The 24660-nt window shown below is 36.9% G+C and overlaps 6 protein-coding genes across 6 annotated transcripts in view; 3 read left to right on the top strand and 3 right to left on the bottom strand.

Moving 5' to 3' along the window:
- Positions 1-1374: 1374 nt before the first annotated feature.
- On the top strand, positions 1375-3686 carry CBG13090 (the record flags this gene model as incomplete). Its single annotated transcript, XM_045242115.1, has 7 exons — positions 1375-1472; positions 1517-1577; positions 1877-2046; positions 2099-2236; positions 2286-2535; positions 2599-2931; positions 3462-3686. 7 exons carry the CDS (start codon positions 1375-1377, stop codon positions 3684-3686), a joined length of 1275 nt encoding a protein of 424 aa, XP_045095057.1.
- Positions 3687-3812: 126 nt separating this feature from the next.
- Cbr-maoc-1 lies at positions 3813-4847 on the bottom strand (the record flags this gene model as incomplete). The annotated part of the gene is made up of 4 exons (XM_002646664.1): positions 3813-4001; positions 4047-4524; positions 4572-4713; positions 4760-4847. The coding sequence occupies 4 exons, from the start codon at positions 4845-4847 to the stop codon at positions 3813-3815; spliced, it is 897 nt and encodes a 298-aa protein (XP_002646710.1).
- A 1226-nt stretch (positions 4848-6073) lies between these two features.
- On the top strand, positions 6074-8253 carry CBG13088 (the record flags this gene model as incomplete). Its single annotated transcript, XM_045242114.1, has 8 exons — positions 6074-6244; positions 6290-6385; positions 6440-6754; positions 6803-6916; positions 6962-7677; positions 7735-7871; positions 7921-8069; positions 8116-8253. 8 exons carry the CDS (start codon positions 6074-6076, stop codon positions 8251-8253), a joined length of 1836 nt encoding a protein of 611 aa, XP_045095056.1.
- Positions 8254-8723: 470 nt separating this feature from the next.
- On the bottom strand, positions 8724-12698 carry Cbr-glc-4 (the record flags this gene model as incomplete). The annotated part of the gene is made up of 9 exons (XM_045242113.1): positions 8724-8808; positions 8851-9086; positions 9815-9923; positions 9975-10041; positions 10092-10490; positions 10939-11266; positions 11323-11521; positions 11689-11873; positions 12660-12698. The coding sequence occupies 9 exons, from the start codon at positions 12696-12698 to the stop codon at positions 8724-8726; spliced, it is 1647 nt and encodes a 548-aa protein (XP_045095055.1).
- Positions 12699-22132: 9434 nt separating this feature from the next.
- Cbr-pdl-1 lies at positions 22133-23502 on the top strand (the record flags this gene model as incomplete). The annotated part of the gene is made up of 4 exons (XM_002646661.1): positions 22133-22298; positions 22586-22711; positions 22804-22909; positions 23421-23502. The coding sequence occupies 4 exons, from the start codon at positions 22133-22135 to the stop codon at positions 23500-23502; spliced, it is 480 nt and encodes a 159-aa protein (XP_002646707.1).
- Positions 23503-23685: 183 nt separating this feature from the next.
- Positions 23686-24660, bottom strand: part of CBG13084 — a gene marked incomplete at both ends in the record, with an annotated part of 2411 nt that continues 1436 nt past the window's right edge. Inside the window, 2 exons of the mRNA XM_045242112.1 lie at positions 23686-23751; positions 23811-23941. Coding sequence (XP_045095054.1) covers positions 23686-23751; positions 23811-23941 — 197 coding nt within the window. The remainder of the gene's footprint in view (positions 23752-23810; positions 23942-24660) is intronic.

The following is a 24660-nucleotide window of genomic DNA, read 5'->3' as shown; positions in this document are numbered from 1 at the left end:
TGCAAAAACATGACGAACAGAGTAGGCCCTATGCTGTTCTAAGGAGCGTCTCTGTGCTATGACTAAAACTCCAAAGAGTACCCAACCTAGAGGGTGACACTTTCTGCCGGTGGTCCAGGGACTTTCGCTCACAGTTAGCGCGCTCAACGGGGAACGTTTCGTATCTGCGAGTACTCGCCTTGCCGTCATGCAACTGCCTTCCTCTCTCTCGCACGTTTATATAGCAACCCCTTTCGCTGCGGCCGACATTTCCCGGGTTCCGCCGCCCTCTATACTTTGTGTGTGAGGAGACTCCGCCCACAATAGACAGAGGCTGCGGCTGCGGTTGTTGTGCAGACGTCTTTTGGGTGAAGGTTGGCCGAAGCTATTCAAAAATTTCTTCAAATTCGCTCATTAATAGAATTGAATATGGGCTTTTCAATACGTAATAATAGTGCAACACTCGCTGAAATTTGAGAAAAATCGACCTGACAAAAATAAAGAATATGGGATTTACAACATTCAATTCAATTCCTTTCTTTTCAATTTGTTAACACTGTTGCGCACGTGAGGTAAACATGCGTCGGTAGCCGAGTGGCTAGCAAGGTAGACCAACAAGCGACACATGCTGGTTCAGTTCCTCCTGCTTTGATTTGTTTTTTTTTTCATTTTTGAATGGCTTCAGCCGAGAAGTAATATCGTATAACCATATAAGGATGGGAAATTGATAATTTTTATGTGGAAAACCTTGAACATTTATTTGAAATTTGTGTCATTTGAACCGTTCTCTTCGGTAAACCGTTATACAGGGTGTAGCATAATTACCCGCTCAACAGTTTGTGCTACCATAAAAACGGATTAAAGCGCTGTATTGAGCTCAAAATTTTAGTGAAAAAATTTATATAATTCATCAGTATACTGACCAAGTTTCAAACTATTTGATCAACTTTAAGCTTAGTTATCGCTTGTCAAAGTTGCTTCATCTCATAAAACATTACACCGTTCATCTTTGGACAATCGTAACAATACCTAGACTTGAGGAATCGTTTTGAAATTTTCAGACAAATTATTGATCGGGTTATTGGAAGTTCAAGTCACCTTCCCTCACTTATCGCTAAAACCCTAATTTCCCATGTACCCAGTTCAACATGATCATTTCTATCATCCCATTTAATCACAAACCACACATATTCTTCGTCAAGCTTAGACAATGAAAGACTATACAAACTACAAAATTCCATTTATTTTCTACCGGTCAGTCTTCACTGCAAGGTCATACGGGCGGCCTATTCAAGACGACGAGAGGAGAAAACCTGCAGTAATCATCATCGTGTTGATTTCTGTTAACTTTTAACAGTTTAAAAATCATCAACATTTCAACATCTTCCCTTGACGATGTTTCGTCAAATTTTGATTATATTTTCCTTCCTAATATTATTATGGAGGATTGAGGCAAGGCCCCAAAATGGAGATGAACCAATTCCGATTGCCAAGTATGTGATGTTGAACAAGGGGTGAAAATGTACCTTTTGTTCAGAGACGCATCAGCTAGAAGACCTTCTTATAATCATTCTCCAAGTGACTTTGCCAAGGCGCCAGTCGAACAGAGCACTCAAAAACCAAGAAGAAGACATAGGTAACGTAAAATCTGTGATAGAATGGTCCTCTAACTTTCAACTTTGAGCCAATATAAGTTGGTTTCTGTGAGACATATAAAACGTTTGTCAACTGATAAATTGTTTATCATAATATCCCAAACATTTTAGCAGTTGACACATTTTTGATATCTCTCATACGAACCGAGATAATAGAGCTCAACTTTTCAGTGTGGGGCCCTTCTATTACAGGTTTTACAGTAGTTTAGATTTATTGAAATAATCTGATTTTTAAATACAAGATTTTTAGGCATCGTCAACCAAGTTATGACGATGCATACGAGAAACAAATGGAGGATTGGAGACAACAAAGGAAAGAAGCCAACAGAGCTCGCCAGGCAGCCTATGATCAGTACTATCAGGACTATTTTGATAGGATGAAACAGTATGCAATCAATACACATGTCAGTCGGTAGGTGGATTTGGAAGGATTCTGAAAGAAGAAAACCTATTGAGCTATTTAGCTACAACCAATTGTTGGCTCAACAAGAAAAAGAGAAGCAGCGATTCGCTCAAAACATGGAAGAATTCGGATTAAGAAGCTCTGCTTTGGGAGTAGATAGAGCTGATATTGATGGAAGTGAAGTTTCTCATAGACCAAGGTTTGATATGGTACTAATAGAAAATTACATCTGAACCTTAAAAATTTAGTTCCCCATTCGGAGGAATCACTGATAAATCGCAATTGGAGCAAAAAGCAAAAGCGGCTGATGTTCGTGGAATGATGGTTAGTAGACCACCATCGGCAGTCGAGCCACGTCCAGAAAATATAGATGTTCATCGAAAGGCGTTGCATCTAGAAGCACTCTGTAATAAGTTTCTTCCAACTGTAAGAAAGCATTGTTTTGGAGGCAACAAGACAGAAGAGAGATATGGAAATAAGTGTAAGGGATATTTCCATGTGAGTTAAAGACCAAATTCTGCTCTCCAAAGTTTGAAATTCAAACTAATTTAAATTTTCTAGGATTGCCAAAGATTCCTTCCAAAATCCGATCCACTTTATAACATTGCTTATGCTTTCAACTCCAATGTCGGACTGAATCTGGGAACGTGGAGTGTGAAGGGAATTCCATACTATCCAATAAATGAGGAAGGAGCAATTGGAGCAGGAAGAGAAATGAATATTCCATTTGGATCATGGGGAGGAGGATATTCCGATCACATTGGTGTTAGAGATTATTGGTCGCAATATCAGGAGATCGGAGCTAATTGGTATGAAGGGAAGTATGGATACAAGTCTGGATGGAGTGTTCCATTGGTTCAATCACTGGGAATCGAAGGGGATACTCATGCAGTTGTAGGTTTTTTAAAGTTTCATTCTGGTCTGGTCCAATTTCAATCAGCGAGGGTGGGCGGAGCTTAGATCAAGTAGCGAAATCCTTAAAAGAGCATTTAAATAGGCATGTCTTTCTGGGCTATTTTCCCCAATTTTTTGAGGAAAAATGACCAAAACTTTTTGAACAGTTTTGGACCATTTTAAACAATTTTGTACTATCTTCAGGCCAATTAGGACCATGTAGATCATTTAGGAACATTTTTGAAACTATTTTTAAGCCATGCATGACTATTTTCAGGCCAGTTTAGGTCATTTTTAGACCATTCCAGAAATTTTTCAGATCATTCTAAAATGGTAAAGAATAAACCAGAATGACCAAAAAACAGCCCTAGTCTGAAATTCTGAAATTCTGAAATTCTGAAATTCTGAAATTCTGAAATTCTGAAATTCTGAAATTCTGAAATTCTGAAATTCTGAAATTCTGAAATCCTACAATTCTGAGATTTTGAGATTCTTAGGCCAGAGCAATACTTCATAGTGATTATTTTTAGGTAAGCGTTCCTTTGAAACCGGGAGAAGCTGGAAAACCGATAGGAGTAGATGTTGGAGGAGGAGTTGGTCCGTACTACCAACAGAATCAACATGTCGGAGTTGACTATCTGAATGGCAACGTTGGAACGAATTTCGGTGTTGGAGTACCGATGGCTGGTGTTGGAGTGAATACAGGAGTCGGTGTCAACTTCCCAGGTGTCAATGATATTCTTGGAAAGAAATAAGAAAAAGGAAATCTCATTGTTTTTATTCGAAACGGTTTATTCACAAAATATATTCAGGAAACCATGAAACACGAATTTAACGATCTAAATTTTTTTCAAACTTGTGTAATAAAAGATTTTAATAAATTACAATTTGGAAGCAAGATCAGTTGGAACGGTTGGAAGTTCTGATGCTTCGGTCAAATCAACATATGCGTTTGAGATGACAATTTTTCCCGTTTCTTTGACTTTCATTTGGAATACAATTCGATTTCCAGTCTTCCAGGTTTCTGTTACCAACGTCTGTCCGGGTAGCACTGGAGATGAGAAACGAACCTGAATACAATAATATTATTTTCGAAATTTTATATTTTTCGATACCTTCATCGCCTTGAACTTGTCTGAATCATTTCCAGCCCAAGCAGCGATGACGTGCCTAGTTGAAAATCCTAAACTGCACAATCCATGAAGAATTGGAGTTTTGAATCCCGACATTTTAGCAAATTGTGGATCCACATGAAGAGGATTCATGTCACCAGATCCCAGACGATAAAGAGCCGCCTGATCAACTGATGTTTTCTGTTCAATCACAGCGTCTGGAGCACGATCTGGTACTGTAGCTGCCTTGAATTCATGTGGAGATGTGCGGTCTCCTCCAAAGTTACCGTAACCGGTTTGGAAGGTGCTGAACTGTTGAACTGCAACTTTCTTTCCATTTTCGTCATAAGTTGTTACGTTTCCGAGAATTAGAGCTCCTGATCCTTTATCAAGAATATCCACTACTCTAGCTTCAGATTTCAATTTTCCTTCAGCTGGAAGTGGATGCAATACTTCGATATATTGCTCTCCATGGAGCACTCTGAAATTTTATAGTTTTCGAATTTGTTTTGACAAGTAAAAAAATACTTTTGCAAATCGAACTCTACTCCTGGCCAATCCATCAAAGTATGAGCTTGGAAACCAGGAGCGACGATAAATGATGGGAGGACTTTGAAGTCCATGGCGTTTTCATAAACATAGCATAAATCTTCTTTAGCACGGGCTCCAACTAAAATTTTCAGTTTTCATATATATCAACTACTTGAAAAGTTTACCTCCAAGTGCATAGATAATAGCATCTCTAGTATTATACTCAAATTCAGAAGGCTCGGGAATATGGGCACAAGCTGTTTTTTTATCCATTGTTGTTGAAGAAAAAGAAAAATGAAACGAAAAATGCAACAACTATTAAGAAGGCATAAAAATCGGTACAGTGTAGTCTAGAGAGTTGTTGATGACCCCCGTAGTTGATAAGACAACAGTGCGGACACTACATCTGAAGCGGAAAATCAATAATTGTTAGAAAAAAATTAAGTCAGCTATTGCTGAAATTTAGAAGTTGCCAGAAAGTCAAATTCGTTTTTAAGAAAATGACTCAAAAAAATTGCAGATGCACTTTCAGAACGTTTAAGATAAGATAAATAGTATAGATATTTTTTGAAAACCGAGCGATAACTACGTGATCTCTGACCTAGATCCTCAATCCCATCATGTCATGTGGAGTCCTAGCTTGCCAAAATCACTTATCCAGTACGCAGAGAACGTCTGTCGTTTAGTTTTAGTTTCAGAAAGGAAACTTGTCAAACACTGATATAGGGTAAGACCTTGAATTTGAATTCAATTTATTTTTTTTAAGTGTTTTTCCGCGTCTGGCTACAGATAAGACCTGTTGCGTCGTACCCTTGAGTCTTTAGTGCGTAGTCCGGATTGTCCAAAGTACAAGGGGGTCAAAGTCCACAAGAGATAGCGATACTCGTTCTACACGTGGCCTCTTTGTGTGCGCTTGCGATTTGTTAGTATGCCAGACAACGAAGGTGCTTGTTAACCTATTTTTATTATTCATGTCATGTTGTCAGTTTTCGTCGATTAAACCTAGTAATTTCCAGAAAAGCCTGTTTCATTATTATGCGTTCAAGTTCGGTTCTGATTTTTGTAGCCAAACCGTGAGATATTTCGAAGACGCAACCCAAAATTTTTAACTTCGCTGCAGGACCATTAGCATTCTATGGCTGCGCCTTTGAGAATTCTTACGGTGGCATAAAACGAAATTTTATTTTCTCGAAATTTGCATCGGAGTCTTCAGATATTTCAGGAATTTGAACGGCAATTTAAAAATAATTTTTACATAATCTGAAAAAATTTCGCTAATATTTATTGTCTTTTTTTCCTGAAAACAACCAATCTATTGCGGCAGTCAGTCGTAAATATCTGCGTTCTTTGTCCCCTTCCTTGTGTCTGCGTCTCTTCGTTTTGCTATTCTCCGTTCGTCACCCAAGTTGTTTTCGTCTCATTTTATATCTTCGCCGCCCTGATTTTCCTGATTTTCCGGTCGATTCAAAACTATATCATTGATTATTATTCAGATTAGAATGCTGTCGACGTTGAGCAAAACTGCACGGGTTTCTCAAACACGGTTCCTCCGTCTTTCCCATTCAGCTGCTGCTGCCAAGGATGTGAAACCCAAGAAGGCTCCATTGGCTGCCGTTGACAGTCCGTCATTCGTGATGAATCTTTTCAGAGGAAAAGCTGTTACAGAACAGGTACTTTTTGAATCACATTATTTCTCAGTTGAATTTATCTTTCAGGTGTTCCCATACCCACTGAATATGACAGAAGAACAAAAGGAAACTCTGGGAATGGTGATGTCTCCTTTGGAAAAGATGCTCATCGAAGTGAACGACGTAGTCAAGTGAACGATTTTCCAGAAATCATATCATAGTTATACATGTTTTCAGAAACGACGAACTGCTGACATCCCTCGAGCTGTGCTCGATCAGTTTGCCGAGCTTGGAACTTTTGGTGTTCTCGTCCCACCAGAGCTCGAAGGATCCGGATTCAACAACTCCCAGATGGCAAGAGTCGCCGAAATCGTTGGAGCATATGATCTTGGATTCGGAGTAGTCATGGGAGCTCATCAATCTATCGGATACAAAGGAATTCTTCTAGAGGGTACTGACGCTCAGAAACAGAAATATCTGCCAGATTTGGCTACTGGACGCAAGTTTGCTGCCTTTGCTCTCACGGAGCCATCTACTGGATCGGATGCTAGCGTAAAAAACTTCATGTAGTTTTACATATTTTAGAGTCTATGTTTTCAGTCGGTCAGAACACGAGCTGAACTATCCGCTGACGGCAAGCACTATGTGTTAAATGGCGGTAAAATCTGGATCTCTAATGGAGGTTTTGCTGATGTCTTCACTGTTTTCGCTCAGGTACAGCACCTAATTCACTGTTAGCGTTACGCAATTAATTTTCAGACACCAATCAAACAAGCTGATGGATCGACCAAGGATAAAATGTCTGCCTTTATCGTTGAACGAGCATTTGGAGGCGTTACCAGTGGTCCACAAGAGAAGAAAATGGGAATCAAGGGATCAAACACAACAGAAGTTCACTTCGACAATGTGAAAATTCCAGTGGAAAATCTCCTCGGAAAAGAAGGAGAAGGATTCAAAGTTGCCATGAACATTCTGAACAACGGAAGATTCGGAATTCCAGCTGCGTGTACTGGAGCGATGAAACATTGTATCCAGAAGACTGTTGATCACATTACTACCCGAGTTCAATTCGGAAAGAAGCTCGAAGAGTTCGGAAATGTTCAGGAAAAACTTGTCGAGATGATTTCGAAGCTTTACGCTACTGAATCAATCGTCTACATGCTATCGTCGAACATGGACAGAGGAATCAAGGAGTACCAGCTAGAGGCCGCTATTGGCAAGGTTCTAGCATCAGAAAGCGCTTGGTTGGTGTGTGATGATGCTATCCAAGTTCACGGAGGAATGGGATTCATGCGCGAAACAGGCCTCGAACGAGTTCTTCGCGATCTTCGTATCTTCCGAATTTTCGAAGGAGCTAACGATGTTCTCCGCCTCTTCATTGCCTTGACCGGAGCCCAGCATGCTGGTAAACATCTTGCACAACAAGCATCTGGAGTTGGAGGCATGATCAGTTTGGCTGTTTCGAGAGTGACTGGGTTAGTGAAAGCCTATCACGGATAGGTATAATAAAACTGGTAAAATTATATTTTCAGAGGAAACACTGGATCCAACTTCGGGCAAGTAGTCGATTCCAGTCTTCAAGATTCCGCCAAGGCTTTAGATCAACAAATTGCATTGTTCGGACAAACTGTTCAAGGATTGCTGATGAAGCATAAGAAAGGAATTATTGGTATTAATTGTTTATAGGAAATTTTCCCTTCCAATGCGATTCATTTTAGACCGTCAATATGAAATGCATCGTGTAGCCAACGCCGCCATCGACATCTACAGTTCAGCAGCAGTTCTTTCTCGTGCCACTTACGTCATCAAGAATAAGTCTTCTAGTGCCGACTTCGAACGCAAGATTGCTACTTACTACGTTGAGAAGGTGAATTTCAATATTTTCTCTTTCTTTACATAATTCGGAATTTCAGGCGATGAGATCTTCACACAGATATTTGAAAGAGGCTGCAAGTGGAGAGGCCGGAACTAAGGTTTCCACGATAGAGTCATTGGCAAAGGAAGTGTGTGGAAACGGAGGGCTCACTATGCAACACCCAGTCGAATTGTAGATTTGGAATCGACTAACTCGTTTTATTTCTCGATTGAATGTTTTAACCAGTCTGTATGTACCTAGATTTAAATGCCTTTTTCTGATCTTTCGGGTCCGACTTTTATTTTATGTGCTATAAAGAAACTATGAAGGTAATTTTCTTCATTATAGTTAAATGTGCCAAATTTAATTTCTTCTTCAACTTGTTCACTTTATGGTTCAGACTTGAAAAGGCGTAGTTCGCCTTTCGAATGTTCGATAGCCGGTATTCGCCCGCTCACGTGAGTTTCAGAGTAGCGGAAAAGACGCCCCTCTTGTTGTAATACAGTTCAAGAATTGAAATTCATATAAAATACGCCAACACATTGCAAGAGACCCGAAAATGGAATTGCATAAGAAAATAGAAAATTCAAAGAATCAAAATCACAAATCGAATGTGTTGCAACAAAAACAAAGTTTTCGTTTTATATCTTTGTTCATCTTTTGGGATTATGACTCGTCTAGATCCTCCTCTTCGAGGTAGATACTCCAATATGCAAAGTTGAAAAGAATGAATGCTATGGGAAAGATTATTCTGAAAAAGAATAATAACTAAAGCTTCTTTTTTATCTGTTACCTGGCAATGATATCGATTCTCTCGGCTCGTCCTCTTGATGAAAGAACACTACACCATCGGACGAGTTCGACCCGTTTTCGTTGTCCAATGTAAACTAGATCAGTTGTATCATGAAATGTCCATCCTTCTTCCATCAGTCCTGCACTTCGAGGCGGTCCACGATCTACCATTTCGATTGCTTCAAAATCGCCTTCTTGCATTTCCATGTTCTTTTTCGGACGGCGACGAATCAATCTCTGAAGATATTGATTTTTATATTACTCTGCTGAGAGTCTGGTCTGATTTCAATGGGCGTTGTGGCCGAAAATTCAAGAGTGGGCGGAGCTACAAATCCTCGGAGACCCATTTAAAGGAGCATGTAAATATCTTCGAAATATTTCCCTGACCTATTTTTTTTATTTTTCGATGAAATTTTATAGACTTTTCATTAGTTTTCATCGTTTTTATGCGTTTTTTTTTGCGATTTGTCGGATTTCCATAAAAAAAGGGTCGAAATCGATAAAATTCACTGAAAAATCAATAAAAGTAGGCTAGAAAATAATTACGAATTCACACGCTTCTTTCAATGCGCCTTTAAGGATTTCGCTACAAGAACTAAGCTCCGCCCACCGTCGAATTAACGCACATTGAAATTAGATTAATACCGTAAAACCTGTATTAGAATGGCCCTTTAATGAAAGGACCCCTCTAATAGAAGGGTCTGCTTCGAAATGTGTTTTGAATAAAAAAATTTCAGTTGGTTTTCAGTGAAAGTTATTCCAGAAATTTTAGTGAAATTGACAGATTTAAATGAACTTTGAAAGATAAATAACCGATTGTTTAAATTAAAATTTTCAGAAAAAAATGGTCGGCCTCTCTCTAATTGAAGGGCCCTCCAAAAGTACCTTGGAACAATAGAAGGGCCGGCTCTTCTAATACAGGTTCTACGGTAGTCATCCTGAAGTTTCCGAATTTATGTTCTTACTTTCTTTTCCTGTGGACTGAAAGTTAATGATTGCAACGATTCACCAAAGTTATCATTATCAATTACATTTGAAAGACGCGACCGGTTGCAGGCTGCTTTTTTCATTTGTCTGAAAAATTTTCAAATCATTCAATTACAATTAATTGATGCTTTTTTCTACCTGTGTTCATCCAAAATTCCCATATAATTGACAACGGCGTACTCGATTAATGAGAAGAAAATGAATACTGGAAGTTTTGAACCTTTGAATGAAACAAAAAGAGAAAAGAGCTCTTACCGACACATGCTCCAACCCAAATATCGATAGATTTAGCATAACTGACTGGAGGCAAATTTGAATTGATTGCATGAGAAGTTGTGATCATTGTCAAAAGTGTGACGATAGCCAATGGAACACGTGCAGCTGTTGATTTCCAGTCAATCCAATACGATACCCAAGCAACGCCGACAAGCATGGAAGATGGAATATAAAGTTGGAGGAGGAAAAAGGAAAACACTCGATTTAGACGAATTTCCACTTTTAGACAAGAATACGTTCCTGTATTCGTTTTGGAAGTACACGACCCATTTTTGAATGAAGCAATCTCAAAATTTGGTAATGCTCCGTTTGCTCCTTCGTGAATTTGGATAGCAGGAACATCCCAGATATATTCGATATCCGCTGTTGTGTAGGCATCTGTAAAATTGAAATAACAGGAATTAATTCAAAATATAGTTCTCGAACTTGAATTAAAATATGTCCTATGAAAATTTCGATTTTCTTGATAATTCAAAATTTTGAAATATTCAGAATCTCTGAAAAAGTTCGATTTTAATGGGATTTCAAATTTCGTATTTTTTCATTCAAAATTTTCAGAAATTTTGTAACCGAAATTCCCAAAAAAGTTTTTGAACTTTATGCAATTTCTGCTTTTTCAGAGCGATTTTTCACAGATTTTTCTGTTCAGCAGTGTATCATCCAACTCTATCTTCATTACTATTTTAGGAAAAATCGGTTTCACATTTTCTTTAAAAAAATATTGAAAATATAAAAAAGATTCCTAGAATTAAAAATATATAAATCTTAAAAAGCAGGTGTATTTATCCCTACACCACAAGATTTTAGATAAAGTCCAAAAACTCACACGAGGCAAAAGCGATTTCGCAGTTTTGATGATCCATTGGGTAACGTGATAGATGCATCGAACAAGCCAAATGAAGCGTCAGTCTTCTATCGTAAATCAGTTTTCCATCGGATCGAATTTTCAAAAATCGATTCTCCTGGTTCAACATATGGTACCATCCGTTCTTTTCATTTTGGAAAAATGTGTCAGGTATCCAAAGTGATTGGTCTCTTGCCACGTGGATGAATTCGAAATTTCGGTAGTCGGAAGATAGAAGACCTTGATGTTCGATAAATCGGAGTCGATCGTCATACCACTCTTGACGAAATCTGAATTGTGCCACGAATTCCTGAAAAGTTTTGATCAATTTTTTATTTAAAATTTCAGTTTCGGTCAGTAACATACCATATTTTTCTCAGAGACTGCTGATATGGATCGAATATTTAAACTAGTTGTAACAATAACTGCTCCTCTTGTATCATTGTAAGGTGTTCTTCCAGATGGTCGAACTGCGGCATCGTAGTCTTGAAGAAGATCGCATACGGTCATTTGTTCTCTCCATGCTTGATAGTTTGTTGTATGTCGACTGAATGCAGTTCTTTTGCTGAAAATGAATTAATAGGTTTCTTGGATTTAAAATTATTCTGTCAGAATGGGACATGATTTGGATAGTAAAAAAATTTTGGGGTCATTGGGGTACAAAATCCTCAATTTAGGTTTTTTGTAGCCCCGAATTGGTGTATCCTCTGAATTCTGTGCCAGAATTATTACCATGATTTTGTTTTTGCTTTTTTGGCATTTGTGGGAAATAGAGAGAGTGTGAGAAGCAGAGATACGCAGAGCTGAGTTTTCATCACGAAGAATAATGGAATGGAGACGGTTTTCTTCGCATTTCGAGCAGATTCCCTCCGAGTTGGAATTGGAGGAAAACGATATGATGCAAGGTGTTGATAATGCTGAAAAACGGTTTTATTTGAAAATAGGGTGATATTATTCAGGTAAAAAATCGGAGTTGTGAAGGAGAAAAGGTTATGGGCGGGGCTTAAGGTTCCTGGAACGAAAACTACCGTAACCTAAAAATATTTGTTATTTTCTGGATTATTTTCTCGATTTTTTTCAGCCAATTTTCTCTAAAAAAATGCCAAAAAAAGTAAAAAACTGTCAAAAATTGTCAAAAATTGTCACAAGTTGTCAAAAATTGTTAAAAATGTCAGAAAGTGTTCCTTCCCGATTGTTTTTCAGTGAAAAAATAACCGGAAATTCGACGAAAAGCAGTGAGAAAATACGGAAAAAAAACATTATTTCTAGGTTACGGTAGTGGTCGTTGTACTCCACTGGAGAGATAAACGAAATCAGTACTCCACTGAAGAGATAAACGAAATCACGAGGAAAAAAAAGAGATAAGCTTTCATGTGATTTTCAGACGATGCATGAATAATGCGGCTAGTTCAAAGATGAACAAAATGATTCGCCCTATTTTCAGATTTTTAGATTTCTAGAAGAAAATTAATTAAAAACAAAAACAAATTTGGTTGGGAAGAATTAGTTATAGAAAAATATGAATTTCTGATGACTGGAACCGGGAACTAATTTTGAATTCTGTGTTAGAATACGAAATAAATAGGATATTGAAAAAATTTTTTTAGGAAAACGAAAAAAACGGAAGAGACAAGAACCTTTTTTTCAACAACGTTCTCTCTCAATCTCTTCTTTTTCTCTCGTTGCAACAAAAAAGGGGAAACCTTATAAACTGTGTTGGAGGTGCAACACATTGCATTCATCTATCCCCCCAGACACAGAGAAAAAGCATACCTAGCTCTTTGGAGAAAGGAAAAGGTGGTGCCCCCCACCCAAAAACGAAAACCACTTCATTTTAGTGGCTATTTGGTGGATAAAGAGTGAAGAGAGGAAGAAGAGAAAGTGAATGTGAGGGGCACAAAACGAGTCAAACGGCACATGCCACATTCGGCCTCTTCCAGGTCACCTTTATACAGCTGGTTTTGCATATTGCTCTTTTTATTTTTTCTTCTATAGCAAGAAGAATAGATATTACATCTTTTTTCCAACTGGTATGAGCTTCTAGTTTTGAAATATAGACCTTTCAGATTAAAGTTTGTGAAATGTAAAGTTGGCAAAAACTTTTGATGCATCTAAATATGTGTAAATCTAGGCAGGTTCTCCTTAGAAACTTCTGAAGCTTCTTTTCTAAAACATCAATGTTTTCAGTTTTTCAATTTCTTTGAAGTTTCTAGATATCTTTAGAAAGTAGGAAAATAAATACGGTATTTCTTCTAATAGAAGCCCACCAAAACCACTTTAAGCTCCATTATCTCGATTGCTGTGAAAAATATTGAAAAACTGTCAACTGACAAATTGGTTATCATAATGTCACCAATATTTTATCAGTTGAAGATATTTTGATATCTTTTACAGGAAACGAGATAATTGAGCTCAAACTTTAGTTACAGCATTTACGAGGTAAATAAAAAAAGACTCCCTGACTTCGACCCAGTTTATCTCATTTTCTGTAAAAGGAATCAAAAAGTCGTCAAGTGATAAACTATTTATCATGATCACCAATATTTTATCAGTTGAAAAATGTTTGATATCGTTCACAGTAATGGAGATAATTGAGCTCAAAGTTGACGATTTGGGTGGGCTTCTATTAGATGAAATACGGTAATTCATAAATTTCAGCGCTGACGATAGTTTCACGATGTTTTGAGATCCTTAATGTCCCCATTACTATACTATGGAGAATAACGTAAAACCTGTATTAGAAGGTCCCCTTTAGTAGAAGAGCCCCTCTATTAGAAGGGCCCTCCGAGAGGGGCTTGTGAAAACTGAAGGACCGGCTCTTCCAATACAGGTTTTACAGTAATGTTGCTTTTCAACAGTATTTTCAGTTTATGAATCTGGTACCAAAAATTATTGATGTTGCATGTTTTAAAAAACACTTCAAAATAATTACAAGATCATGGTTGGTCCTGAGTTTTTAGAAATCAGAAACGACTATTATTTTTCCTGATTGAAAAATTTGGAGACACCATAAAAGTTTTATGGTAAAGCGACTCTCGACACTTTTAAGTTTGAACTCAATTATCTCGGTTGCTATAAAAGATATCAAACATGTGTCTACTGATAAAAATTTTTTATTTTTTTTATGATGAACAATTTATCAGTCGACAACTTTTTGATATCTATCACAGGGACTGAGATATTTAAATACTCCTAAATTTGAAAGTGAGGGGGGCCTTCTATTACAGGTTTTACGGTAATATTTTTGAAATCATTATTTTGCTATTACAATAAAAAATATCCCAAACAGTCGAATACGTTCTCAAAAAACTCTGATCTTCAAAACATCTACAGTAGTTGTTGTTCAAGGATTATTTTTCCCCCGCCCAGACACACTACTCTATTTCATTAGAGTACCGCTATTCAAAAAAGACACGGATTCTATCGAAAATCTCAAGAAAAGAGCTCTCCTGCACTTCCAACTCTCTATTCAGGTCATATTCAAATTTGGCGCTTAAATTGAATCAGAAAAATAGAGTTTCGAATTGAGAGACGCAGACTTAGAGAGCACATGAAAACCTTTGAAAAATCTAGGAGACGCAACTTGTATCTTTTTTTTCAGCCTCAGAGATTCTTGTAGAAGTGAAATACTGTAGAATTGCTGGAAGAAGAGAGATGGATCAGGAATGGGGGAAAATGCCTGAAGAAAAGGAATTGGTCAAAAATGATCAAAACGAAATCCCAAAAGAGAGAGAGAGAGGGAGATAAAACAAGTTTTCAGTTGAAAATCTGAGTGCAACTTGTAATGGAATGAAAGAAAAAAGAAGGGCCGTGTGATCCGTCGTTTCTTGCTTCTTCTTCTTCTCCTTTCCACTCCTTCTTCTTCTTTAGATTCAAATTCTTCTCCTCAGATTCATCTCCAATCGGAACAAAACGAGTGAAGTAGAAGGAGATAAAGAAGTAGAAGAAGATGTAGTTGAAGAAAACGAAGAAGTTTCTGAAGAAGAGAAAGAAAACGAAAATGTATCTGTGGGGCAGGAGCAATGGCCTCTCTAGAAGTGCTTGTTGAAACTTGTTGAATATTCTATGGGAAGAAGAATTAATTAATAGAGAACAGACTAATAGACAGGGATCCGATTAATGTAGTGGAAGAACCGAATTGTGAAAGAGCTGATACTCCTAAACAATACATTCAGATTCGAGTTCAGTCTTCATTTCAAAGTTTGGTGATTTATGAATCAATGAGAAATTTAGACGGCACTTTCAGGCAAAGAAAAAATTTAAACGGAACTTTCAGACACTCAAGTTTGAGCTGAATTATCTCGGTTCCTTCAGGAGATATCAAACATTTTATCAGTTGACACATTTTTGATATCTTGCATAGGAATCGAGATAATTGAGCTCAAACGTGACGATGTGGGGGTCCTTTTATTACAGGTTTTACGGTATATTCGAAACAGAACTCGGATTTCCAGAAATTCAGAAAATTTGGACTACAGTATGCTCAAAGGCGCACGTAAAGAGTTTTCTTTCGGGTCTTGAGCGGGATTATTTTAATTTTTTTTTCGCTTTTTCGAAACGTTTGTCAAGTTTTCACCAATTATCTACGGTTTCGTGATAGGAAAAAAGGGATTTCTGAATACCGTAAAACCTGTAATAGAAAGTCACCCTATACTTGTACTTTGTGCTCAATTATCTCAATATCTATAAAAGATAAGAAAAATTGGTCAACTAATAACATATTGCTGATATTAAGATGAAAATGTTATCAGTTGACATTTTTTTGATATCTCTCATAGGAACCTAGATAATTGAGCTCAAATCGCAAGTATTAGACTATTAGAGTGTTTACGGTACCTCAAAAATCGAATGTGGAAAACATGCAAATTCACTTTTAAAAGATTTCAAATTTTTTGAAATTTTCAGAATTGGAATTTTTCGGAAGTTCTGAAAAAGCATGGGTACTTTCCAGCAGAGTTTCTCTCATTTCCAGCACTCTCTATCACTATCACTATTAAAATTCACTGATAATATCAAATCTTTCAGCATAATTTCTAAAACTGAAATTCTCATTCCTAGAAAGTATCAGAAGGTGCAAAGTACTAAAAATAATGAGAGACTTCTTGAGAAACAATATAAGAATCTGAAACTTGAAACAAAACAAAAAAGATCTTATTGCTCAAGTAGTATCAAATTTGGCCAATTATAAAGTGTACTAATGAGAATCAGGAAAATGAGATGAGACTAAAGAGAAAGATCGAAAGAAAATATGAAAAACGAAAAGAGAAAAAGAAAAGTGAAGAAATGACAGGTTATGATGAGATGAGAAAAGATGTGTGTGTGTTACAACGAAAAGAAAGAGGAGAAGTCTTTAAGATTAGCCACTCTCCGGTTCATCATATTGTGGTGCTCTGCGAGCCCCAAAGTAAAAAGACGTCATTCGACACAAAAAGGTGAACCCGATTTTCGGAAAACTCCCCTTCTTCTTTTTTTCTACTCTCGAGACAATTCTGATTCTGTATTCAGAAAGTAACAAAGTTCAGAATTGGAAATTATGTCTTGGGAATAATTTTTGCTTTTTTTAACATCAAAGAGCATAATAACATAGTACAAGTTATAATATGGAAATGGGATTAAAAAAGGGATCAGTATATTTTTTATGAAGCTTCGGATTTGCAGGAAAAAAAGCGTCAAAAGTATCGAATGGCCTTCGCCTCCGGGCACATCCTTCGCTTCGTCTCTGCTCCCTATAGTAATCCATCCGCTATTTCCTCTTGCTCAAACATTTTTATGAATTTATTATTATTCTTACTACTACTACTATGCTATCTTTTCGAAAAAAAAGGAAGTGAAGAAAATGAGAAAACAGAAATATCTTAAAATGGAGGTGTGGAAAAACGTTTTTTTTGTTTTTTTGGAAGGAAAAGGAGGTGATGGGAGACAATAGGATTTCACAGGCAAAACAATAAGAATTTTGAATAATTGAGGTGTTTTTAAAGGATGGCAGGATGAAGAAAAAGAAGAAAATATGGCTGGAAACGACACGCAACGAGCAAAGAACGAGAAAAAAGAAAGATTACGAAAGATATTCCGGATTTCTGAAAATCTGAATAAGCGAAATCAAAACTTTCTGAATTGTTTTGTTATGAGAAAATATTCTCTATTTAGTAATGAAAAATCCCAGCTAGGACATCGTTTTTTAACCTATAAAACATTCCAATGAAATACCGTAAACACTTTAATAGAAGGGTTCATTGAATTTGAGCCAATTTATCTCGTTTTCTGTAAAATATGTCAAAAAGTTATCAACTAATAAAATAATTTTGATATCATGATAAACATTTTGTCAGTTGACCCCATTTTGATATCTTTCACAGGAAACGAGCTATATAAGTTCAAAGTTGACGGTTTGGATGGGGCCTCTAATTGAGTGTTTACGGTAGTTTAATATTTTCAAAAGTCAAAAAATTAAATGCCAAGAACTTTTCCAGACTGTCCTATCGTTCATACTAAAGCATATTTCCTAAAGAATCTGGATATCTAAATGCAGCTTGTGAAATGTGATATGAGCACATATTGCGTAGATAGATTTTGAGTCTCATCTGGAGAGAAAATGCGGATGAGAAATTTGAGAAAACTTTTGGAGTACTTCTGGACTACTGTAATGAAAATATTTGGCTTGCATGGTTTTCTTTCAGGAGAATTTACTAGTCATCTTTTTCATGACTTCTGAAATTCAGTGTTTTGGAGAATTCGAAAAATTCATTCAGCAACTCTAAACTCCCAAATTCCGAATTTATGAAGGTCTGAGATTCGAGGATCTCAAAATTGAATATTACGGATTTCTGAAATTCCGGAAAAAAATCTGAAATTCCGAAATTTAGAAACTAGAAAGTTCAGAAATTGAGAATTGTCGAGTTCGAAAATCACAGTTCCAAAAATTCTGGAAATACGGTAGTCTGAATTGTTGATTTTTTTCAGAAGCTATGATTTGAAAAGCGAAACTAGGCTTAAAATTTGGTTTGTAAGAGAAGAAGATTCATCTTCTTTTCACTCGTATATTCCTTCTATCATCCCTTCATTTGATTATTGTAGTAGTGGACCCGAAAAACGTTCAAGAAACAAGGTAGCCGTTTGCACTTATTTAAAAAAAAGAAAGAGCAAAAGCACAAAAATTAGCCTAGTTTGGTCTGCGAAGAAAATGCTCAATAAAGTGGAGAGCTCGAAGTAATAGTATTTTTGAAGCTCATCTTGGTGCCGTAATTAGTCACGGAAGACAGAGAAAAGAAACAAGCGGAAATGGAGGAGCCAAATGAAAGAAATGTATGTAGAATGAGAGGATGAGAAGATTCTCTGATTTCCGAGACTTCATTGGGTTGCATTGATGCGCATGTGCTGACTAATAAATTTGCATTGGTTTCATTCATGATGTATGTTCTAACCAAGTATGATCTGTGTTTTTCAAGCATATTCGATCCATTTAGCATTTATTTACCAGACATTTTTAATTTTGAAATTCTCAAACATATTTCATTCATCATGTACTTTATTTTGTATTCCCATGATTCAAAATTCCGAAACCATGAACTTCGATGCTATGTTTTTAGTTCCCGGTTTCGATTAATGAAAGTGAAAACATCTTGAATCTTCATGAAAGGGACAAGGAAAGGGTTTCTCGAAGAATTACAAAGAAAGGAAACCCAGCAAAACGTTTCGGCGTATTTGAATTTCTAACAATAATTACCAGCCTGTCTCGAGCACCGGTGGCGCGGCATATAGATGGATGGTAGTTCAATAAATTGAATGAGCAAAAAAAGTACAAGGGTTTCATCCAGATCACCCAAACCTACAAAACCGGTCTTCAAGATATACAAAAACATACTTTTCAGTTGATTTTCGGCCATTTTGCCCATTTTCAGGAGTGTGGAGCTTACATTTCAGAACTGAGAACCATTTCGATTTTCTAGCCTTCACATAGGCGTCTGAGAAAAAGTCCATAATTGAGAATACAACAATTTGAAACAGTGATAAGCTCCCCGAGTAAAAAACTGGATCCGCAAAAGATGGGATCCGGGTATTCCTGACATTCGATGGACCTTTTGTTCCATATTATATTCAGTTGAATTCAGTTGAATCTATTTTAAGTGTACTATTTAATGTTCTCAGTTTTCACTCCAACATACCGTAAAACCTGTAATAGAAGACCCTCCTACACCGTCAAGTTTGAGCTCAATTATCTCAATTTCTATGCAAGATATCAAAAATGTGTCAACTGATAAAATGTTTGTGATATTATGATGAACAGTTTATCAGTTGACAACTTTTTCATATGTTTGGCAGGAATTCAGAAAAATTGTCTCAAAGTTGAAAGTTAGTAGCTCATTCTATTAGAGTAGTCGTTCTCTGATAACTTGTTAACTCCGCCTTGAAAGAATTTTTTCTCATAAAATGTCCACCTTCATCATTACTACCAAAGCTATCATATCTTTCCCTCCACATTTCCTCCCATTTCTCCGCAAACTACTTTTACATTCTAATAGCATCTCTTGTTGCCCCTGACAACGGGATGAATCGGAAATGCATGCTCTCTTCTCACGGGTCTCACAACAACATTCTCGCTTCTTCTCCTTCTTTTTTCTCGCTTTTCGCTCGATAATCGTTTCAAATTCCAGTTTATTATACACTATGTTTTCAATGTTAAAATAGAGAGGAAAAGGTAAGTGAGGGGGATTATTGGATAACGATTCAGTTCACTGTGAGTACTTTCAGTACCCATTTTATTTCAAAAAACACACATCAGTTTTTTTTGTCTGGTCGTTGTATGTTTTCATTTGGTGCTCTAATAAAATAGAGAAGAGCCTTCCCAGGAAATCCCACACATGTGTTTTCGCAATCTTCATTTCTATCTGAACAAATATAAAAAAGAATAAAAATATAGAGAATAAGGTCCTCTATTTTCCTAGAAGAGACACGATTCGCTTCTTCTAATACTTACCTTCGTTCTTCAATTTTTATATTATACCGTAAAACCTGTAATAGACGGGCTCCCACAGTGTCAAGTTTGAGCTAATTTATCTCAATTTCTGGGCCTGGGCAAGATATCAAAAATGGGTCAAATAATAAAATTTTTGGGATATTATGATACACAATTTCTCGGTTGACCACTTTTTGATATCTTTCATGCCAACCGAGATGGATTGGCTCAAAGTCAAAAGTTATAGAGGCCGTTCTATTACAGGTTTTACAGTACTTAGAATTTTTGATAAGAAAGCTAAAATTGTACAGATTACAGGGAGTATGTGTGTTTTCTCTTCGAAAGCAAATACTTTTTTCAAAAGCAAAGACAATGTTTGCTTTCTTGTTTTGGCACTTTTTGGAGGTTATTTTCAAAATTATGTTTGTAGTGTGTATGAAGAATATATTCTTATATTATCGTAGGATTGAAAAATATACACTTTGTACTTCTAATTTCCATCTGAAAACCCATTTCAAGAATTATACTAAACTGATTTCAAATTTAGTAACAACTGCTCCGTTCAACGAATCCAGAAACTTCATGTAGAATAAACCTCAAAACCTCTAATAGAAAGGCAACCCTCGCTTTAATTTTGAGTGATTTTATCTCAGTTCCTGTCAAAGATGTCAAAAAGTTGTCAGCAGATAAATTATTTATCATACATATTATCAGAAGTGTTTCGTCAGTTGACACATTTTTGATATCTTGCATAGGAATTGAGATAATTGAGCTCAAAATTGACAATGCAAAAATTCAATTTGGAACTAGTCTGACTCCTATTTTTGATCGATTCTAATTTCTATTCGAAAGTTTCCCGATCCACTTAAATTTTTGTTAATCTTTGAAGGTTTTTTATTTAAAGTGATCACTAGTGATCACTAAATTGGAAAATTACCGTAAAAACTGTAATAGAAGGGCTTACTTATTGTCAAGTTCGAGCTGATTTTTCTCGGTCCCTAATAAAGATGTCAAAAAAGTGTCAACTGATAAATTGTTTATCAAACTATCAAAGACTTTTTATCAGATGACACATTTTTAATAGCTTGCATGGGAGCCAAGATAGATTAGCTCAAACTTGTCAGTGTGGGGGCCCTTCTATTACAGGTTTTACGGTTCTTCTGTAGACATCGAAAAATGACAATCTGTGACTTTGAATGTTTCATTGCAATCAACAAAAATACTCTTTTTTTTAATTTCCATTTCCATGATATCAATTCAGTAAGAAGATCCTGGGTCTTCTAATATATTCATACTTTGACGCCATCTTTCCCCCTGTTGCTCTAGAACATTTTCTCCCAAAAATCTAGTTAATGATTCCAAGGAGGCTCCGCCCCCTCCCCGTTCGCCCTGCCCCAGTTGGTGCCTCACCTGTTCGTTCCGAGACTCTTTTCACTCTTTTCAAAATTCTTTCTTTCTTTTCCATTTCCATCTTCTTCCCCCCATTTTCTTCAGCTTTCTTCAACTCGAATCGAGCTTTTCTTCCTTCCTCTTCTCTTCACCCTCTCCTTTTTTGCCATCTTCACTCTCTTTTCTCTGTTTCTCTCTTTTTTCCACACTATTTCCTACCGACTCTCTCCTTTTCGGTTAATTTGGAGCTCGGCGGGCAGTCGAGAGTGAAGGCTTCGAAAGCAATCGGAAGAAGAAAAAGAAGAAGAAGAAGAAGACGTCGTGCTCTTCCCTCAGAAAATCTTGAAAACTTTTTTCTTCGACTCGTTTACATCTTTTCTCACCCTGAAGACACACATATTAAGAAAAAAAAGATGGCAAAACCTAATTATGTGAAATGTATACATTTTTCTTTTTTTTTCTTTTTTTTTTCTTTTTTTTTCTTTTTTTTTCTCTTTTTCTCTTTTCTCTCCAACCTCCTCCTAATTTGAAAAGTTCTGAATCAGATTTTTCCCTATTGGGAATCTGTATAACCATAAAGTTTAAGTTCCACTTATAACACGACTTCCGTATATACGGAATCAAGGATCCACGTGTGTAGTGTCCACCTTTTTCATGAAAATCTCCCTTTTTGCTCTTTTTCCTCCGGGCACTCGTCACTCTTTGTCAATATTTATTCTTCCTTGTTCTTGAGAGATGACCGGTTCTCTTTTTTATCTAATTCTGTCGTCATTTTTCTTCCAAAACATTACTATATGATTTTTCCAGGGCAACAGAACACCACTTGATAGAGCTATGACTACCACTGCAACCCGTCATCCAGACCCAAAAATGAGCGAACGAGCTGAGAGCATTCTCGCCGGGTTCAAACTCAACTGGATGAACTTGCGTGACGCAGAGACTGGAAAAGTACTATGGCAAAGCACCGAGGATATGGCGGACCCAAAAAAGGAACACAAAGGTAATTTTTAAAAAAGTCTCGGAATAAACCAATCATCACAAACATTATGCCTGGGGCGGTAAGTATTATCTTCACTGACAACGAGAGGGTCGAGCGCGACAGGCTGTGGAACAACAACCGCGCCTTCAACCACTGCGCCATGCTGCCGCATCTTTCTCTATACACAGAGTGTGTAGACAAACCAACGCGAAAAGAAGGGGAGGGCGGCCGCGGGGAGGCAGTGTTGTTGCAAAGAGAATGGCTTCCTATTAAAAGAAAAATGTGATTCTAACTTTAAAAAATTGCAGCTCATGTACCAAAGAACCTTCTCAAGTGTCGTACAGTATCCCGTGAGATCAACTTCACATCATCTGTAAAAATCGAGAAGTTTCGACTCGAACAACGTGTTTATCTGAAGGGAACCATCATCGAAGGTACGAGAATCACTAGAATATTCATAATGTTATTGCACACGCAATATCTGAATAGAATAGTATCCCGAATGACAAACTATTTTTGAATTCAGAATGGTTTTTCGATTTCGGATTCGTTATTCCTGACTCGACGAACACGTGGCAGAATATGATTGAAGCCGCTCCAGAATCCCAAATGTTCCCGCCATCTCTTCTCAGGTTAGATTCTGTGTGATGTATTGTTGACTTGGGAACAGGGGGATTCAGTTTTTATTCAGATTTTTGAGAAAATGGTTTTTGACACAGTACTGGGCCAAAGTTCAGTATTTTCGCCTAGTTAAAAATTATCAAACTTCAAATGCGTACAAAACTACTTTAACGTTTATCTAAATCTTTGAAATTGTTACAGTATATTAAACAAAAATAGAGCTTCATTTTTGTGGTTGACAACTTTTTTGTAAAGTGAGCTTCTGACGAGATAAGTGTGGGTACTTCGAGACACCGCCACCAGAGCAGTTGCCAGCGGTGCCAAAAGGTACCCACACTTCCACATGACATATCTCATTTGGATGAGTTTCTAGATAAAAGTTATTAATTACAAAAATAAAGCTTTATTTTTGTTCAGTACACTGTAACATTTTCAGAGAAATCCAAAAAGGTTTACTATATTTTGTTGACTTTCAAAATTGAAAAAATCTCAGAGACTTAAAATTTATTCTATGGATTTCAGTGGAAACGTCGTTGTGGAGACTCTCTTCTACGATGGAGATCTTCTTGTTAGCACGTCAAGAGTCCGTCTTTATTATGACTAAAACCCATAAATTTTCTTTTTTCCCCGATTCCCAAGTTGCCTATTCCTTCCACTTTAATTTCATCTGGATCTCTTTTCAACTAATTTCGCATCATAAAAACTATTTAAAATATTCATTCTGAATCAAAGTTTCTTGGAACAAAAATAAATGAAGTATATATGTATGTTTGAACAGACATAATATTTATATAGCAGTGTTGACAAAGGAAGCATGAACACGAGATAGTTTCTGTCGGCTTATGTCGTTCGACTGAAAAATGTGAAGAACTGAAAATGTCTGAAAATGAATGAAGAATCCCACCGACTCACCACGATTGTGTTCGATCCGGGTTGACGGAATCGGAGAAGTTGGTGACATCGACGACGGAATTCAAGACGGAAAAAATAGAAAATGGGAAGGTTGAAACATGATTGGAATCCGTATAAAAGATAGGCGACACCTGGAAAAAATGATAATCAGATATTCAAACAAAATCGAGCCCTAGACGATTCTTAGTTTTAGATTTCATTCAGAGAACTCAAGCTGAAACGTTGCCGCAAAACATTTGGAAACGGAAGGTGCAAAAAAATCATTTCCGGTCTGATGGAACATGGAATTATTACTGTCTACTTTCATTGACCGCAACATTATTAAATTTTTGCTGAAATACTTGTTGTCCGTTTCTTCTTTGTTTTGATTGAATGAACGATGTCCCTTTGATATATGTGCACCCACTAATTGAAGTTCCCCTCTAATTGAATTGCTCCTAAACACCCCACGAAAAGTGCCGTATTTCCTCTAATAGAATCCCACCCAAACAGTCAACTTTGAGCTCAATTATCTCGATTCCTGTGAGAGTGCTGNATNCAAGACCGTTGTTTTTTTTACTTCTCTAATTCAAGACCGTGGCGAAAATATACTTCTCGAAAATATACTTCTCCGATATTTTTAGTCTATCGCCAGGTTCCTTCAGTAACATCGTAAAACCTACCCTAATAAACGTCTTTCTATCTCTCATTGTATCCGAAACCTAAACCGATCTCACACGAAGAAGTATCATACAAGAGACGAAAACCATCTGTCTCACTTGATCTTCAATTTCGTTTTCTGCGGTAAAAGAAGGTGTGGAAGACATACTGATTTCCACCGAAACCTTCCCGATGGAATAGAACCGAAACC

Source organism: Caenorhabditis briggsae, assembly GCF_000004555.2.
Source record: "Caenorhabditis briggsae complete genome, chrII, whole genome shotgun sequence".
NCBI lineage: Eukaryota > Metazoa > Nematoda > Chromadorea > Rhabditida > Rhabditidae > Caenorhabditis > Caenorhabditis briggsae.
This window is presented reverse-complemented; position numbering and strand designations above follow the sequence as displayed.